The sequence below is a fragment of the Rana temporaria genome, chromosome 6 (assembly GCF_905171775.1).
Source record: "Rana temporaria chromosome 6, aRanTem1.1, whole genome shotgun sequence".
In the NCBI taxonomy this organism is placed as follows: domain Eukaryota; kingdom Metazoa; phylum Chordata; class Amphibia; order Anura; family Ranidae; genus Rana; species Rana temporaria.
Window position 1 is genome coordinate 117,282,409 of NC_053494.1, and position 16,753 is coordinate 117,299,161.

A 16,753-nucleotide genomic window follows, 5' to 3' on the forward strand; every position below is an offset into this window, starting at 1 on the left:
TTTATGGATTGCTGGGGAAACCCATGATGGCAAGAGTGCTAGCTGTAGTGCTATTATTATTACTATGTATGTGTACCAATTGTACTTTGGGTAGCAGAAAGCTTGCAGAAGGTGAGTATTGGTGGCAAACAGGATGTGCTAAAAAAAGGGAATCTATTACCATTTCCTTTAATATTTATCCGTTCTACCCTTATATTTTTACATCTCTGAGGGCTGGTTCAAACCACAATTTCTGCATTCCAGGTGCATTTCTGCATGCACATTTTTGATGCATTCTGTGCATTTTTTTATGTGTTGGAATGCATTTTTACCCCTCCTTTTTTTTTTTCTTTTTTTTTTATCTTCATCGTTTTTGCCATTCCAGTTTCGTTCCATACCAGAAAGAATGCAACATGTTTGTTGACTGCACTGGAATTCACTGCAGTGGTGTGAACTAGGGCCATTGGAATCAATGTTAAATGCTATCCGATGTGTTTATGATGCAGAATAAAGACTGCACTGGACTGAAACTGTTGTGAACCAGCCCTAAGGGATTGTGTTGATGGGCAAATATAGTATGTTTTCAGACACATTTACCTAGAATTTGATATCTGCCTTGAATTTCAACTGATTTGTGTGGAAATAAAAGCAGTTCTTTATGTAAATATATGTATACAAGCTCTTTTTGAAACGGCTTTGTGCTAGTGTGGACCTCTGATTTGGTGAAAGGATTTCCTACTATGTATCTCTGATGGTGGACAGAAGTCAGTCTCCCCATTGCAAATGAGATTCTCCTTTTTACTATTATGAGATGCTTTGATGGAACCCATAAGTTTATATGTCTTTTGATGTAGGGATGTGGAGTTCTGATATCTGAAGATGACACTGTTTACGAAGGAGAATTCTCAGATGACTGGACACTGAATGGAAAGGTCAGTCCTGTTTTGCTATTGTGCACCAAGTGTTATTTGAAAAACTTTTGTGAACACTTGATATATGTTTATTTTAGGGAGTGCTCCGAATGTCCAATGGCGACTGTATCGAGGGTGTCTTTAGTGGAGAGTGGGGATCTGGAATCAAAGTCAGTGGCACATACATAAAGCCAAGCATATATGAAGGGGAAAAGGAAGAAACCAAGACCCTGTAAGTCTCACCAAGGTTTTCTCCATGCTTTAAAATAAAAACACTCAAAATGCTGGTTAATTCATTAGAGCCAGAAGATGAAGATAATGCAATACGTGGGGGGTTTTATCTTTTTAACAATTTTAAATTGTAGCTTGCTAGTAAGAAAACTAGGGGTATACTGCTGCCTACAGAAAAAATAGGCACATAGGACAATAGGCACATAGAAAACGAAATGTGAGCCTCCTTGAGGCATTAACTCCTCCCACACCAGCTCGGTTTCATCTAGTGTAAGAATAATGGAAAAAAATTTGTTCACAATCGACAGCTACTGGTAGATTTAGGCCCGATATTGGAAAACCTGGAAGTCTAGCTGGTTAGCTAAGGAGTGCGGGTTTACCCAGTTCATTAAGGGATAAGTTCAGCTTTCATAGCATGTTGCATTCATTTCCAGGTAAACATAAAAAACTGCAATATGTGTATATAGCATAAAGTAATAATATAGTGCACTTAAAATTCATAATAAGTAAAGGTCCAGCAATAGTCCATTAAAGTAAATCCAGTTTCACCTGTTCCAGTCCAGAGGTGTCACCAACATTTACCACCACCCAAAGTGCAGTAGGAGTATCTGCTCACCAAATACCCATGACCCTCTTATTACAAGAGAAGTCATATAAAGCACGTATGGTCACTCAAAATGGCCAATACACTTCCCAGACCGCAATCTCGGCTCCTTGGGTAGCACCAATGGGTAAACATACCAGGACTCTAGTAGCAGGATATTCATGTGGAAAGAACAAAAACATGCTTCTCCATAGTGCAATAAAACCTCCAGCGTATTTATTTGAATATAAAAGTGCACTTACAGACATGTAAAGCGAATGCGCATAAACAGTAAAATCACCAAGCCGGCATGGATCAGCAGTTCCAGGAGCGTAATTGCATCGACCAGGTTGTTTTAAGGCTAAGCATTTCCCTTTTGTGCATAGTGGTCTTTGTTTTTTCTTACCATAATGCAAATGTTATTTTACTTGTGGATGGAGTGGACTTACTCAAACTAGATCTTTTTCTATTGCCTAGATGTGTCTAGGGCCGACAGGGTTTACCTTGCTATTATTCTTTTACACCGACCCCTTTTTTTTTTCGGATGGCCTCAAAAGAGGTTATTTATTCCAGAGCTACTATTTCCAGGTAATTTTGCAGGTAATTGTACAGACCTATAAGCTGCACGATAAAGTGCCTCCTTTCCCTTTTAAAGCCCACTCCACTAGGCTAGTGAGTGCATTCTGAGTTTTTTTTGTAATCCAGCCTGTAAGGCTGCACATACATTCTTTAAGTTTTGCAAGGTGGATGTACAGTATGTCTTTGCAGATGCTAGCATTGGTTGAGAGTTTCTGATAGGGGTTATTTAATGCCTTTGGTTTCCCCTTCATTTTAATTTTTTTGTCTTGTTGCGCTGATTCGACTGTATGCTTGCTACTGCTGAGCAGGTGTGGGAGAGGTTATAGTCTCAAGGGGCTGTCCTTCAGTTTTCTATGTGCCCAGTGTATATTTCCCCTATATGCAGAAATATAACCCTAGATCTCGTACTGTCAAAGTTTTTTTTGTCTGAATGAGCTGAATTTAATATGGTATTTACATTTTTTTTTCTTTTATATGTAAAAGTTAACAAAACAAATAGGAAATATGGCATATGCATGATTACTGTTTAAAACCAGGAAAAGTGGAGTTCACTTGCATGCTTTGTTAAACCGCTCACCCATACATCTTCCCATTCAGGTTGAATGTACTGTATGTTGTCATTAACTATCTAATCCTTGGTCTTCCCTCAATGGAAGAAAGGTGATAACACACTGTACATAACTGCCAGCTCATGCCTTTTTCCTAACTTCATGGGGGGGCGGGTGATTGCACTCAGTGATGAACCACCCACTTCTGCCTCTGCCCCCATGGAAATGTATTCTCCTTAATGGCCAATGGGGTTCTTTCAGTAAGTATAGGCACCATGGGATAAGGGAAAGTTACACATTGTGATAAAGCAGCCATTCTGTATGAACCAGCCAGTCCTATCCTTTCTCTCACCTACCCACTAATTGTTTATTCTTTCTTCTAAATATAAAAATTTCAACATAATGTTTAGAGGTGCTAATTTGTTTTCAGACTAAATGGTAATAAAGTAATATTACTTTTGACACCAAATAGAGTTCTCTAATCATAAAATCCTCACTGGCTTAAAATGCAGTAAAAATAACTGTGGTTTTTAACCATATTCCCCCTTACAGAAAACTGGGCCGGCTTTCAGTCCCAGCTGATGAGAAATGGAAAGCTGTTTTTGAGGAGTGCTGGCAGCAGCTTGGTTGTGAGATTCCTGGAAAAGGAGATCCAAAGAAGGCCTGGGACAACATTGCTGTGGTTATTACTGCTAAGAAGCGACAGCAAAAGGGAAGGTCTGTTCATGTTCCAAAATCATAGTTTATCAAATGTGTACTTATTGTATAGCGCTCTGTTAGAGCATTGTGTTTTATTGTCTGGCTTTTTTTTCTTTTTTTTAATACATACACTCACATAAATGTTTGACCTATAATACACACAGGGGCACAGCCTACCAAAGGGGGGCTTGTATGAGAAAAACGTATTGCTTTATTATATAAAATCACATGGTTGCAGGTTACCTGATGTTCTAAGAACTCCTAATCCCCAATCTGTGTTCCTTTTTTTTTTCCTGCAGAGGAGTGCAGTGAATGCAGGAAATACATTATGATTTGAAGATTTAGATTTATCCAGGTCGTTGTATACCTAGTAGTAGTTGGTTACGTTCTACTTGACTTGTTCTGTAATGTTGACGTATCTTCAGTTCTAGTGAGTGTCTGGAACATACACCAACATTTATAGTCATGCAGGTCTCAGTCATCTTAATCCAATCACCATGGATTATGCAGTGGGGGATTATGTAAATGGAAAGGGTGGGTTCACAAACTTTCTTACCTGCGCTCATGTTCTTGGACAGTCATGCCATGGTGATTGGATTGAAGCAATAATGGTTAACTTGAAAACTATAGATGGCCTTATGTGTGGGCCACCGACAAGAGGGCCACACAAAAGCAGCGTATTATTGCTCATTGAGGTGCATTGCATCAAATTTAGTTGGCTTATTAAAATGAATGGGCTGTAATGCATCTTAACGTCTGAAAAGTTCCTGCTGCATTTTTTTACAACCTATTCCATTGCACACTGTAGAGAAAGTTGGTTGGTTTCAATAAAGTCCCCAGCATTGGTGCAATGGCAGAACTATTAATCTCCCCCAAAATCGTCCGTCAGTGATATTACTGTTAACCCCACTCCCCTCCCCTTTCCCCGGTTTTGGTGCTCAGTAGTAGTGCTATTTAACCACAGCCCCCATTGATGGTCAGTGCGGTGCCTTTAAACCCCTCTCCCCCCTCTATTGCTGATCAGAGGCGGTGTTTGTTACCCACCTTAAACCCCCCCCCCCCCATATTGAATTTAAATGAACATTAATGCTGTTGGAATGGCATTTGGTATTGGGGGGGGGGGGGGTGAAAGGGGCTGCACCAGCACTTGGGAGCCACAAAAATCATTGCCTGCAGATTTTCGTGCTGCTTGCCTTTCCCCAACGTGAGTACTAAGAAATGTGTTCAATGTGTGATTTTAGAACCACCTTTAGGAAAATCTTGTCATTCATTATATGAATCTATCGAACACCCCCGTAGTACACCCTGTGTGATTGAAGCCTTATACAGATTGATGAGGTGTGATAGTGGATTGACATTGTGCACAAGATGTCCCCAATGATCTGACCAATGAATGTAATCTTTGTATTCACAGCCCAGAACCGCTGACCCGATCCCACACACAGACACTTGAGAGTTTGGAGCGAATTCCTCAGCACAATGGTTCCTTTACTATGGAGAAATACGAGAACATCAAGACATATTTAATAAATGTAAATCATTTTTAAGTTGCTTTAGTATGGCCAGTGGATGAGACACAATTTTTATATTAGTAGATAGTTGCATAAATAATTAGACTATTACTGGTATTTGACAAAAGTATAATTGAAAGCCAAATAAAAATACAGGAACATCACCCATTCAGCAGCTCATGATATATTAATTATGTGCCTAACCCTTTAGGTGTCCTGAAAATCAGTTAGGGTCCAGAGTTAAAACCCAGAATTTGCAAGGCCTGAGCTGCTAGTGTAAATTACTAAATTTATATGGTGCATCTTTTGACTTTGCTGACTTCTATAATACGAATAGTATGTTTTAAACAGAACACATATATTGTGTATGTGCAGCTGACTATGACAACCTGTTTGCTTTTCTTAGGCTTGTGAAACACCAATGCATCAACTGGGACGGCTTATGGAGACCCTTGTAGCTGTATACAGAATGACTTATGTGGGTGTAGGAGCCAACAGAAGACTCCTAAAAGAAGCAGTGAGAGAAATCAAATCCTATCTGGAGCGTATTTTTCAGTTGGTGAGGTGAGGCATTCTGTATTGTTGCATATTGCCCAGATAAGCGTATCTTCTTTTTATCAGCTTCTTTCTTTGTACCATTTTCAAGTTAAAGTAGAAGTACAGCCAAAGCTTGTTTGGCTGTACTTCTCCTGTGGTTTACAGGAGTGCAGTTTATTCTGAACTCTTGAAGCCCGTTGTCAGCTGACATCTTAGAGCCGGTCCAGGCTGGAGAACGTTTGCGACCATATGGTTGGGATCCACCCAGAATCCTGGATCGGCACCTGGCTCATCATCTCATTAAGCTGCTGAGAACCTGAGCCAGCCGTATCTGCCCCCTCCACAGCTCAGCGCTAAAGTAAGACCGGGGGGGCGGGAGGATTTGGGTACAGCCAGACATTGGTGACTGACAGTCACCAGCTCTCTGCTCATGGAGCACTGAGAACTGATCGATCGGCAGAGTTTGATCGCTTGTCTTAGAGCTGGCAGGGGGCGACTGATGCTGCAGTGCTGCTAGGTTAGTTTGATTTTTTTTTTTTTTAAGTAAAAAAACATCTCTTTTTAAATCGGTTAGTGCAAAAACCTGTAGCAAGCAACCAGATGTGTTTTTTTTTTAAAGTTATGGCATTATACGTTTGATTGTTTGCTGTGTGTTGCCTAACTTTTTCTTTTGTGCCTTGCAGAATAACCTTTATGCTTTGCTATGCATCTTAAAGCGGGGGTTCACCCTATATAAAAAAAAAAAAAAAAAAATTTCCCTCTAGCATTAAATTCGGCATAGTAGCGCGAGCTACAGTATGCCTGTCTGTATTTTTTTATCCCCGTACTCACAGTGCTATTGTACATTGAAGATTCCGGGGAATGGGCATTCCTATGGAGAGAGAAGGTGATTGACGGCCGGCCCTGGCACGTCACGCTTCTCTGGAAATAGCCGAAATAGGCTTGGCTCTTCACGGCGCCTGCGCATAGCCTGTGCGCAGGCGCCGTGAAGAGCCGAGACCTACTCCGGCTGTCTTCGGGGAGCGTGACGTGCCAGAGCCGGCCGTCAATCATCCTCCCTCTCCATAGGAACGCCCATTCCCCGCGGCAGACGGAATCTTCAATGTACAATAGCACTGTGAGTACGGGGATAAAAAAATACAGACAGGCATACTGTAGCTCGCGCTACTATGCCGAATTTAATGCTATACTGTTGTTAAGGAGGGTGAACCACCGCTTTAAACAAAGATGTTTTCTATTATTTTCAGCCCATTTAATGAACAATAAATATGTTTCAGTAGACCTAATTACTTGTGAAGGCTGTAATAAATGGGAGCAAGGGGTGCAACTTTTGGAACTACATTAACATGTTAAAGGTTATATTGGATTTTAGTGATTGGGTTTATATCGTCTTTAAAGCTGAAAATAATCGTGATGCCCATGGCTGGAAAACAGCATATAGCTTCTATCTGCCATACCTACCTAGGCACTAGAGATGTATGAAAAATATTTAAGGTATGTCATTCTTCTGTTGTGTTTCAGGTTTCTGTTTCCTGATCTCCCTGAAGAAGGCAGCACAATTCAGGCATTGACTATTTTCAAAGAAAATCCAGACAAGCCCCATATATGTAATGGAAGAGCAGGGTCTGGGTCTGAATCTCCTGAACCAGGGTAAAATATAAATACTAAAATACTGTATGTGGTAATTCAGAATGATTTTGCTTATGGTTTCTTTTTTAAATCTGGTTAAAGTCCTTGAAATATACACCAATTTTCATAAACAAAACAAAAAACCCAAATTGTGATCAAAAAGATATTGCAGTTTTATTACACTTCTGCAAAAAGATCATTTGGTTGGCATGGTAACATTGCATTCTCTCGCATGTATGAGTATTTCAGAATTCTTTTCATTAAACGATAAAAACTTCCACCCTACCTTTTAAACAGTCAATCCCCAAAAAAATGGGCAAATCTTTTACAATTTTGCTTGGGTTTGATAGTATATGAAGGATTAAATCCACCATGTGATGTTAAAGGAATTTTATTTTTGCCTTGCAGATATGTGGTGACTAGTTCAGGACTGCTGCTGCCTGTGCTGCTACCTAGACTCTACCCTCCATTGTTTATGCTTTATGCTTTGGAGCATGAAAAGGAAGAAGACACCTACTGGGAGTGTGTCCTGAGACTGAACAAGCAACCAGACACGTCACTTCTTGCCTTCTTAGGCGTACAAGAGTAAGTGAACCCAGCTAACCAGCCTTGATGCTGCAAATCGATAACATTTTAATTCATCAACACAGAATCTTGCTGTGGCAATATATATTTTATGGAAAAAACAAAAGGAAATGCAGCGCTAGTGAATGATAAATAATATATGGTTCATGAGAATATATATATATATATATAAATACAAGCTCTTCCTAAATAAATAAAGAGAGCAAGAAAAAAAGAAAAAGTTCAGTGTGATAAGGAAGAAAAATCTCCAAAAAGCCACTCAGTGATGAAGGGTTAAATGAGGAAAGTCCAGCATTAAAACTTGTGATGAAAACTGCTGCCAAGAAAGGTGATCAAGTGAACTCCAATTTTCTGGTAATTAGAATGAATCTTCACACCGCACATGTGAATTAAGACTGCCTGCTTACCAAAAGGAGAGACTGTTTTGCATCAGTCTAATGGAGCATAGGGAAGTCAGGTCTCCCTGGAACCAATCCGTGTAATGATCAAAGCAATGGGTCCGAGATAAATACATAAACGATAGAGAAGAAAGGACTCACATAGCGTATTATGTATGTCAAAAGAACAGGGTTTTAATAAGTAATGCACTTACAATTGGTTGATAAGGATATAGCATAAAAAGTGCTGAAGAGCCGTAGTCTCTCCACTCTGATGCCTCTCGCTACTCGGACGAAAACACCGCCGACGTTCAGGACGGAACGTGACGTCATCGCTTTCCGTCCTGAACGTCGGCGGTGTTTTCGTCCGAGTAGCGAGAGGCATCGGAGTGGAGAGACTACGGCTCTTCAGCACTTTTTATGCTATATCCTTATCAACCAATTGTAAGTGCATTACTTATTAACCACTCAAGCCCCGGACCATTTTGTTGCTAAATGCCCAGGCCAGGTTTTGCGATTCGGCACTGCGTCGCTTTAACAGACAATTGCGCGGTCGTGCGACGTGGCTCCCAAACAAAATTGGCGTCCTTTTTTCCCCCCAAATAGAGCTTTCTTTTGGTGGTATTTGATCACCTCTGCGGTTTTTATTTTTTACGCTATAAACAAAAATAGAGCGACAATTTTGAAAAAAATTCTATATTTTTTACTTTTTGCTATAATAAATATCCCCCAAAAACATATATAAAAAATGTTTTTTTCCTCAGTTTAGGCCGATACGTATTCTTCTACCTATTTTTGGTAAAAAAAATCACAATAAGTGTTTATCGATTGGTTTGCGCAAAATTTATAGCATCTACAAAATAGGGGATAGTTTTATTGCATTTTTATTAATTTTTTTTTTTACTACTATTGGCGGCGATCAGCGATTTTTTTCGTGACTGCGACATTATGGCGGACACTTCGGACAATTTTGACACATTTTTGGGACCATTGTCATTTTCACAGCAAAAAATGCATTTAGATTGCATTGTTTATTGTGAAAATGACAGTTGCAGTTTGGAAGTTAACCACATGGGGCGCTGTAGGAGTCAGGGTTCACCTAGTGTGTGTTTACAACTGTAGGGGGGTGTGGCTGTAGGACTGACGTCATCGATCGAGTCTCCCTATAAAAGGGATCACTCGATCGATGCAGCCGCCACAGTGAAGCACGGGGAAGCCGTGTTTACATACAGCTCTCCCCGTTCTTCAGCTCCGGGGAGCGATCGCGACGGAGTGGCTATAAACGAATAGCCGCCACGCCGTCGTCCCGGATCGCTCCCCGAGGTAAGCCGCACGCAGCGGAGGGGGTCCCGATCAGACCCCCGACCCACTAGAAGGCAGGGACGTATATATACGCCCATCTGCCTGTACGTGCCATTCTGTGGACGTAAATAGGCGTAAATAGGCGTTCCTTTTGTTTTTTCCATGTTTTATTGAGTTGTTGTACACAACTTTTTAGTGCTAGCAGCTTACAGTTCACTTTTTTCACTGTCAATATTTCACGCTAGCGCAGCGTCAGCCTTCTGTTTTTTTTTGTTAATATATATTTCAGTTTACATCCCTGCGGGGAGACGCTGTGTTCAGAGTCTCCCTACAGGGATGTAGTCCCAAGGGAGGGGGGTAAGCACGCTGACTAAACCCCCAGCCAGAACGGCTCGAATGATGGGGGCAAGCATACTGAGGAGGAACAGGAAGTGAGAAATTTAGACAAAGACAGAAAAACATTTAGAAGGGAAATCAAAGGAAGAGGTAAGTGAACCAATAATGCAGTAGCTTAATGAAACCTATTTAGAAAATAAAAAACGAACCTTTACAACCCCTTTTAAGACCCACCTGCTGTATATAACTAAATAATTTTCAGTAATAATCATAAAAAGGGTATGACTAATGAGAACAAAAAAGAAACCTATGAAGTGAAAATTTGGGGCATGTGGCCATCTCCCAACCCTGTGTCTGTATCGGATTGGTTCAAGCGTATTCAAAAGATGGAGATGGAGGAACTGATCCACCAGGCGAACGATACCCCTTCTAGGTTCTCTGGAACGTGGGCCTGCTGGACTCACTTTGCTTCCACTGACGAATACAAGTGTATTAGGCCCTGAAGATGCTATCCGCGATTCCCTGTTGGTCATACCCTAACAGAGCTGTGGCAGGCTCCCCTCTTCTTCCCTGACAATCCCTTCCCCCTCCCCTGTACTAGTAAGATATCTCTTACGAGTGTATGGATTAAGTTAGATTTACTTACCATGAGCTGATACCAGCCCATTAGGGTGCTAGCCCTGGTAGTGTAGGAATAAGATGTTCTTCGTGTTTTTATATATTCTACGATACGCTGAGACTCAGACTTATTTACGGATACGAGTTTTGTTTATCCTTGAACTTTATTTTGTTGTGGATGCATGAACTTATGAGGGCAAATGTGACATTCAGCGTTATGACTTGGAGGGCGATTTTGCCCACATTTACATCCGGTTAATGGTTTTATGCAGGATTTGTATTAACCTTTGATGCCTGTTCTGTTATTTACACTTCTTAGCGGCTGTGTCCGCACTTATTCATGCTTAATGGTTATATAGGATGTAATTGCATCTGTAAAATCTCAAATAAAACTCTTTTGGAAAAAAAATTGGGGCATGCCCTAACACTATGTAGATGTAACCCATTATGCAGGTGGTCAATGGAAAATTGCCTCTTGGCTGAAAAACAATTTGCCATTGCTCACTGCACTCAAGGAATGCCTAGCAACATCAGGAGAAACCCTAGGGTTACATGGAGCCCTGGTTCAGATTGGTTGATTTGGAAGATGTTGGACCAGCCTTTCTCTACCAGGGTGGTGTGGAACCATAGGGTTCTTCCAGTGATTGCTTGGGGTTCCATGAGCAATAAGCAACTTCTGCCACTCGGATAAGTAACCACTGGTAGCAATAATCATTTTAGCTTGCTGTAAGGAGGGATTATTCCCAATGACCACAAATGTAAGAAGCATACTCCCCAGTGACTATCACACTAAAGGTGACAATGGATTATGCGATTTGAAAATTGCTGGATTCCTCCATCAACAAAGTCTGTGTTGGGGGGAGTCCTTTCCATGTAGCTATTGTGTTTTGGCGGAGGAATGCAGGGAGCTGTCCCTGCCAGGAGAACACAGTGATTACAGCTAGAAGCTCTAGCCGCTGTCAGTAATCACATGGTAAATATCTGACATGCTGGTCAAAATCCATCGTTCAATTTGGGCGCAATCCGCCTGCCCTTAGATGGATTGAATCGCGGCCAGTCCCTGCTGTACCGGGCCAAGATTCGATCCATCTTTGGCTGGCTTAATGATAAAGTGCTGAACATTTACTAACTATTAGCAGGGCTTCCCTGAGCCCGTAAAGTTAATTCAAGGATTGCTCCATGTTAAACATTTTGATAATGGCTGTGTTGGAATAAAAACAATTTTTAGCTCGTTTGTTATTACATCTTTCTTTTCTCTGTAGGAAATTTTGGCCAACCATCATAAATTTTTTGGGTGAAAACAAAAAGGTAAGAAATGTAATAGGGGGGGTAACAAAGTATTCCCTGGCTATTCCACTCATCCTAGTGGCTTTTTAGTCATTTAGCATCACATTTAACTAGACTTGTGTAACTAATTACCATTAGGCATATTATGACACTTTGTTTACTTCTTTGTAGGTGCTGCCAAGCACTAAAGATTCTTGTTTTTCCTCTGCAGTGGAATGTCTACAACAGATAAGGTATTAGTACATTGCTATTACGTCATGCTTTTGTATAACCAAGATCAATAGTAAGGCTATTTCTTGCAGAAGGCTTTTTACCTTAATGCAGAGAATTGGTGTAAAAGAAATAAAAAATCTCTGCCTGTAGAACCACATTAATGACAGGTTTGGCAGATAAGAGAAAAGGATAAGGTATGGGGGGGGGGGGTGTATGTGATTCGCTCCCTCCCATGTGCCAGTTCTGTAGATTGATGATTCACTGCTCAGGCACCTAGCACTATCTAGGAGAGAGCCCTCAGTCCTGTGTTAACCCTAATTTGCAATTTGGAGCTTAAAGCGGAGCTCCACCAAGGAAAAAAAATTAAAATCTAAAATGCTGCAATTTTTTTATACATACCTGAAATGCCTGGGCAGATCGTCCTAATCTGCCACTTCCTGATCCGCAGCCCATCTTCTTTCTTCTGCTCCTCAGCTGCCTCCTGTGGAATGGGGGAGCGTGGTGTCTTCTCGCGCCTGCGCAGTACAGAATCGGCAGTGAAGCCGCAAGGCTTCACTTCCTGATTCCCTCACCGAGGATGGATGGCAGCGGGGCAGCCGAGACCCGAGCGTTTGCTCGGCTTCGGCTGCCGTCATCGCAGGCACCCTGGACAGGTAAGTCTCCTTATTAAAAGTCAGCAGCTACAATGTTAGTAGCTGCTGACTTTTAATTATTTTTTTTTTTTTAAACCGGACCTCCGCTTTAAAAAGTGTTTCTGCATTTTACTCGGGCCAGGAAAATGGAGTCTAAAGGGAAGTATGAGCTGCCAGTGGGGCAGTGTAGGCAAGAGAACATATTTACTTTTATTTGTATGACGTGTCATTGCACAGTCTAAATTAGGAATTTGTCTACAAAATCTTACCAACCTAGTTTAAAGCGGACCTTCACCCCTCCCAACTCTACAATATACAGCCCTCGTGTTTTTTTTTTTTTTTTTTTTTTTTTTTTTACATTTAAAATTTTCCAGGCCCAGCAAATCCCCCATGCTCCCTCCTACCCCCTTGCCTGGGCCAGAATGACACATGCCTCCTCCCCCTAGAATGCTATGCCTACAGGAGTAGGGACTCGCAGCATCTGGAGGGTGGAGCTGGCACACATCAGCGGCTGGCTGCTTGGACCTGAAAGAGGCAGGCAGCTTCCGCTGACCATTGAGGACCATAATGGCAGCTGAGAACCCAGGCTGCTTCACCTGATCATAGCAGGACAACACTGGGTCTGCTGGGCAGGTGAATATCTGAATTGAGGACACTGCTGACAGGTAAGTGGTGAATATAAAAAAAAAAGGGGCAGGTGAGTTATTTTTTTCTTTTAAGGTTTTTTCTTTATAAGTTCCTGTCCAAATGGTTCTCTGCCCTCTCCAAAATGAGCACTGAGGCCAAAGAAACAGATACATACATTCTACTGGTTACGTAGACCAATGCCTACATGTAGATTTATTTTATTTTATTGGTTTGAAATTGTACTTGAATTTGACTGTTATATTATTATAGTTTGAACTTTTGTTTTTCCTCAGCACTACATTCACACCATCCGATAAACTCAAGGTCATTCAACAAACCTTTGAGGAAATCACACAGGAAGCTCAAGAGGCCCTCGAGAAAGGCTTCCTGTGGTCCATGGATGAGCTGTTCCCTGTATTCCTTTATGTAGTTCTGAGAGCCAGGTCAGTTGTAATGTCTATTAGTCCACATGTGTGCCTGATTCTGTTATAAAAAGATATTGGCAGCTAAAGTTCTCATTGTCCCTCTTTATAATGTGCACAGAATACGAAATCTGGGATCCGAAGTCCATCTAATAGAAGATCTCATGGATCCATATCTGCAACATGGAGAACAAGGGATAATGTTTACCACACTAAAGGTGAGCGAACAACTGTATTCATGCATGTGATTGTCTTTTCTATGCATATTGTGTAAAAAATACATATGCTGTATTCTCAAAATTAAGCCGGAAATCCTAAAAGTGAAGGTACGTTTTGCCAATAAAAAATAAAATGCATGGGTATACATACCCAAAAAGTTTTGGCTTTACATGTTAAAATTGAAAGAATTATGGAATAGGGTTATAGATGAGAAAGAGAGGAATGGGGATATGTGGGAGTGAATTGGTAAAAACTGCAAGAAGAAGACAAACTGCGAAGAAGACAAAGCATCAGCAAGAGCACGTTTATTTTAATTAACCTTTAACCACTTCAGCCCTGGAAGGATTTACCCCCTTCCTGACCAGAGCACTTTTTGTGATACGGCACTGCGTCGCTTTAACTGACAATTGCGCTGTCGTGGGACGTTGCACCCAAACAAAATTGACATCATTTTTTTCCAACAAAAAGAGCTTTATTTTGTTGTTATTTGATCACCTCATTTATTTATTTATTCACCTGCATTTATTTACATTTTTTGCACTATAAACAAAAAAGAGAGACAATTTAGAAAAAAAAAATCACTATTTTTTACTTTTTGCTATAATGAATATCCCCCCCCAAAAAATTTAAAAAAAAATCCTCAGTTTGGGCCAATATGTATTTTTCTACATATTTTTGGTAAAATAAAATCACAATAAGTGTATATTGATTTTTGAATTTTGAAAGTTATAACGTCTACAAAATAGGGGATAGATATATGGCATTTTTATGTTTTTTTTTTTTTTTTTTTTTTTTTTTTACTAATAATGGCGGCGATCTGTGATTTTTAGCGTGACTGCGACACATCGGACACTTTTGGCACTATTTTGGGACCATTGTCATTTCTCCAGCGATCAGTGCTATAAAAATGCACGCATTACTGTGTAAATGACACTGGCAAGGAAGGAGACAACAAACATTTTAGAACAGAAACAAAGAAAAACTTTTGTTTTTCAAAAATGTTTTTTAGTTTGTTTAGCAAAAATAAAAAAAACAGTGGTGATCAAATACCACCAAAAGAAAGCTATATTTGCGGGAAGAAAATTATAGAAATTGTTTGGGTACAATTTTGTTGGGTACAATGCTGCATGACCGCGCAATTGTCATTCAAATTGTGACAGCTAAAAATTAGCCTGGCCAGGAGGGGGGGGGGGGGGGTGCCTGGTATTAAACTGGTTAAAAAATGTTAGCCCTGACCTCTAGCTGCCCACCCTGTGAAATAATTCTTAAAGATGACAACCGTTTCTGAAGTTGGGTTTGTAAACATCTGTTGTATGTGTCTAGAGGGCTGTAGCAATAAAGTAAATTGGGAACAAAAATTTGTGTCCCTACTGTGAACTTTTTGAAGTTGAATGAAGGATTATTTTAAAGAGTTTTTACTGCTTGTCTATGATATGTAAATTCTTATACATACAGTATATATCGATTGTGTGTACGTTTTTATGATTGGGAATGGTAAAAGGATTGTGTGAAGTAATTTTTCACTGTCTTTTGTTAAAAGAGAAGTATGGGTTTGATTTTTTTTTTTTTTTTTTAAATCCTACTTTCCTAGGTGGATGTAGCGTCGACGTCGATGCAATGCTGCATTTGTCGCCCGCTGTCTCTAAGGGTGAGAACTGAGTGATCAAACACCGGTGATCACTCAGTTCTCCCTGCCGAGCAGAGAGCTAGTGACTATCTGCTCTGCCCCCCGTGGGAGCGACTTTTGCAGACTCTCAGCAGCTCGCTGAGAGGCTGAGCCAGGTGCTTGTCAAGGCTCCTGGGTGGATCCACAGGAGAAGTACAACCAAATGAGCGTTGGCTGTACTGCTTTAAAGTGGTTGTAAACCCTTTACAACCACTCATGGGCGTCCGCTGAACTTTTTCCAGGGGGGGGCATCATTTTACGGTCACCTATGCTCCGCTTCTTTGACAATGTCATGAAGGGGAGGGGCTTAGTCATTATCCCATAAAGCGCAGGCATGTGTCCATGATATGCAGCCTCACTGTGCTGATCAAATGTACAGTACATAGTGTGTACAGTATGTGTATATAGAAGGGGTGGATGGTATTGGTATATAGAGGAAGGAAGGTGGGTATATACAGCTCTATATACAGGACAGATGATGTATATCTACAGTCAGTGATGATGGAGGAATACAGGAAGGAAGATGGGTGTATATAGCTGTATACAGGACAGGACAGATGATATGATCTTTCCTATATCTGGCACCCCCCTTCACTGATCATACCTGTATGCACTCAGCTGCCCCCCTCATCTATATATATGTCACCCCCCCCCCCGTACACAAACAGCCTTCTCCCTCCACTTGTACTCACAGCCCTCACTTGTAAGGTCACGGTGGTCTTCCTTCTCCCAAGTCCTGCTTCCACATGTCCCTTTGAAAATACATTACAGGCAGCAAAGCAAACACGAGGGTGCATAATATACAGTAAGCAGCCAGAGGTGGCAGTAAAGAGCTCTAACTCAGTGACACTGATCTTGCAACAGCTGTGGAGCCGACAGAGAGAGTCAGCACAGCTACAGATGCGAGCATGGCAGACCCTGGCCGATTCCAGGGGGGTCACTCACCCCCCCTTACCCCTATGAGCAGACGCCCATGCAACCACTTTAACCTACAAGTAAGCCTAGATTAAGGCTTACCTGTAGGTGCAAGAAATATCTCCCAAACCTAAAAGGTTTAGGAGATATTCGCAAAAAATAGCGGCACCGATGTCTACGGCACATGCACCATAGACATTAGGCGCACTGAGCGTGCCGCTACCAACGGCATTATGCCATTAGTGGCGGCTCTCGGGTAAGTAATTCATAATGAGCTAGTATGCTATCATATGCTAGCTCATTATGCCTTTTGTCTTGCAGGTTGTCTTTTTTTTTTATTTATTTTT

The 16,753-nt window shown here is 41.1% G+C and overlaps 1 protein-coding gene across 1 annotated transcript in view; it reads left to right on the forward strand.

Annotated features, from left to right (window-relative positions):
* The window catches only part of ALS2 (alsin Rho guanine nucleotide exchange factor ALS2), a 116,179-nt gene that overhangs the window by 98,422 nt on the left and 1,004 nt on the right, over positions 1-16,753 (forward strand). Inside the window, exons 24-34 of the mRNA XM_040357239.1 lie at positions 834-911; positions 989-1,122; positions 3,384-3,548; positions 4,945-5,062; positions 5,448-5,605; positions 7,100-7,228; positions 7,616-7,792; positions 11,688-11,733; positions 11,884-11,945; positions 13,478-13,627; positions 13,728-13,824. Of these exons, the coding sequence (XP_040213173.1) occupies positions 834-911; positions 989-1,122; positions 3,384-3,548; positions 4,945-5,062; positions 5,448-5,605; positions 7,100-7,228; positions 7,616-7,792; positions 11,688-11,733; positions 11,884-11,945; positions 13,478-13,627; positions 13,728-13,824 (1,314 nt within the window). The remainder of the gene's footprint in view (positions 1-833; positions 912-988; positions 1,123-3,383; positions 3,549-4,944; positions 5,063-5,447; positions 5,606-7,099; positions 7,229-7,615; positions 7,793-11,687; positions 11,734-11,883; positions 11,946-13,477; positions 13,628-13,727; positions 13,825-16,753) is intronic.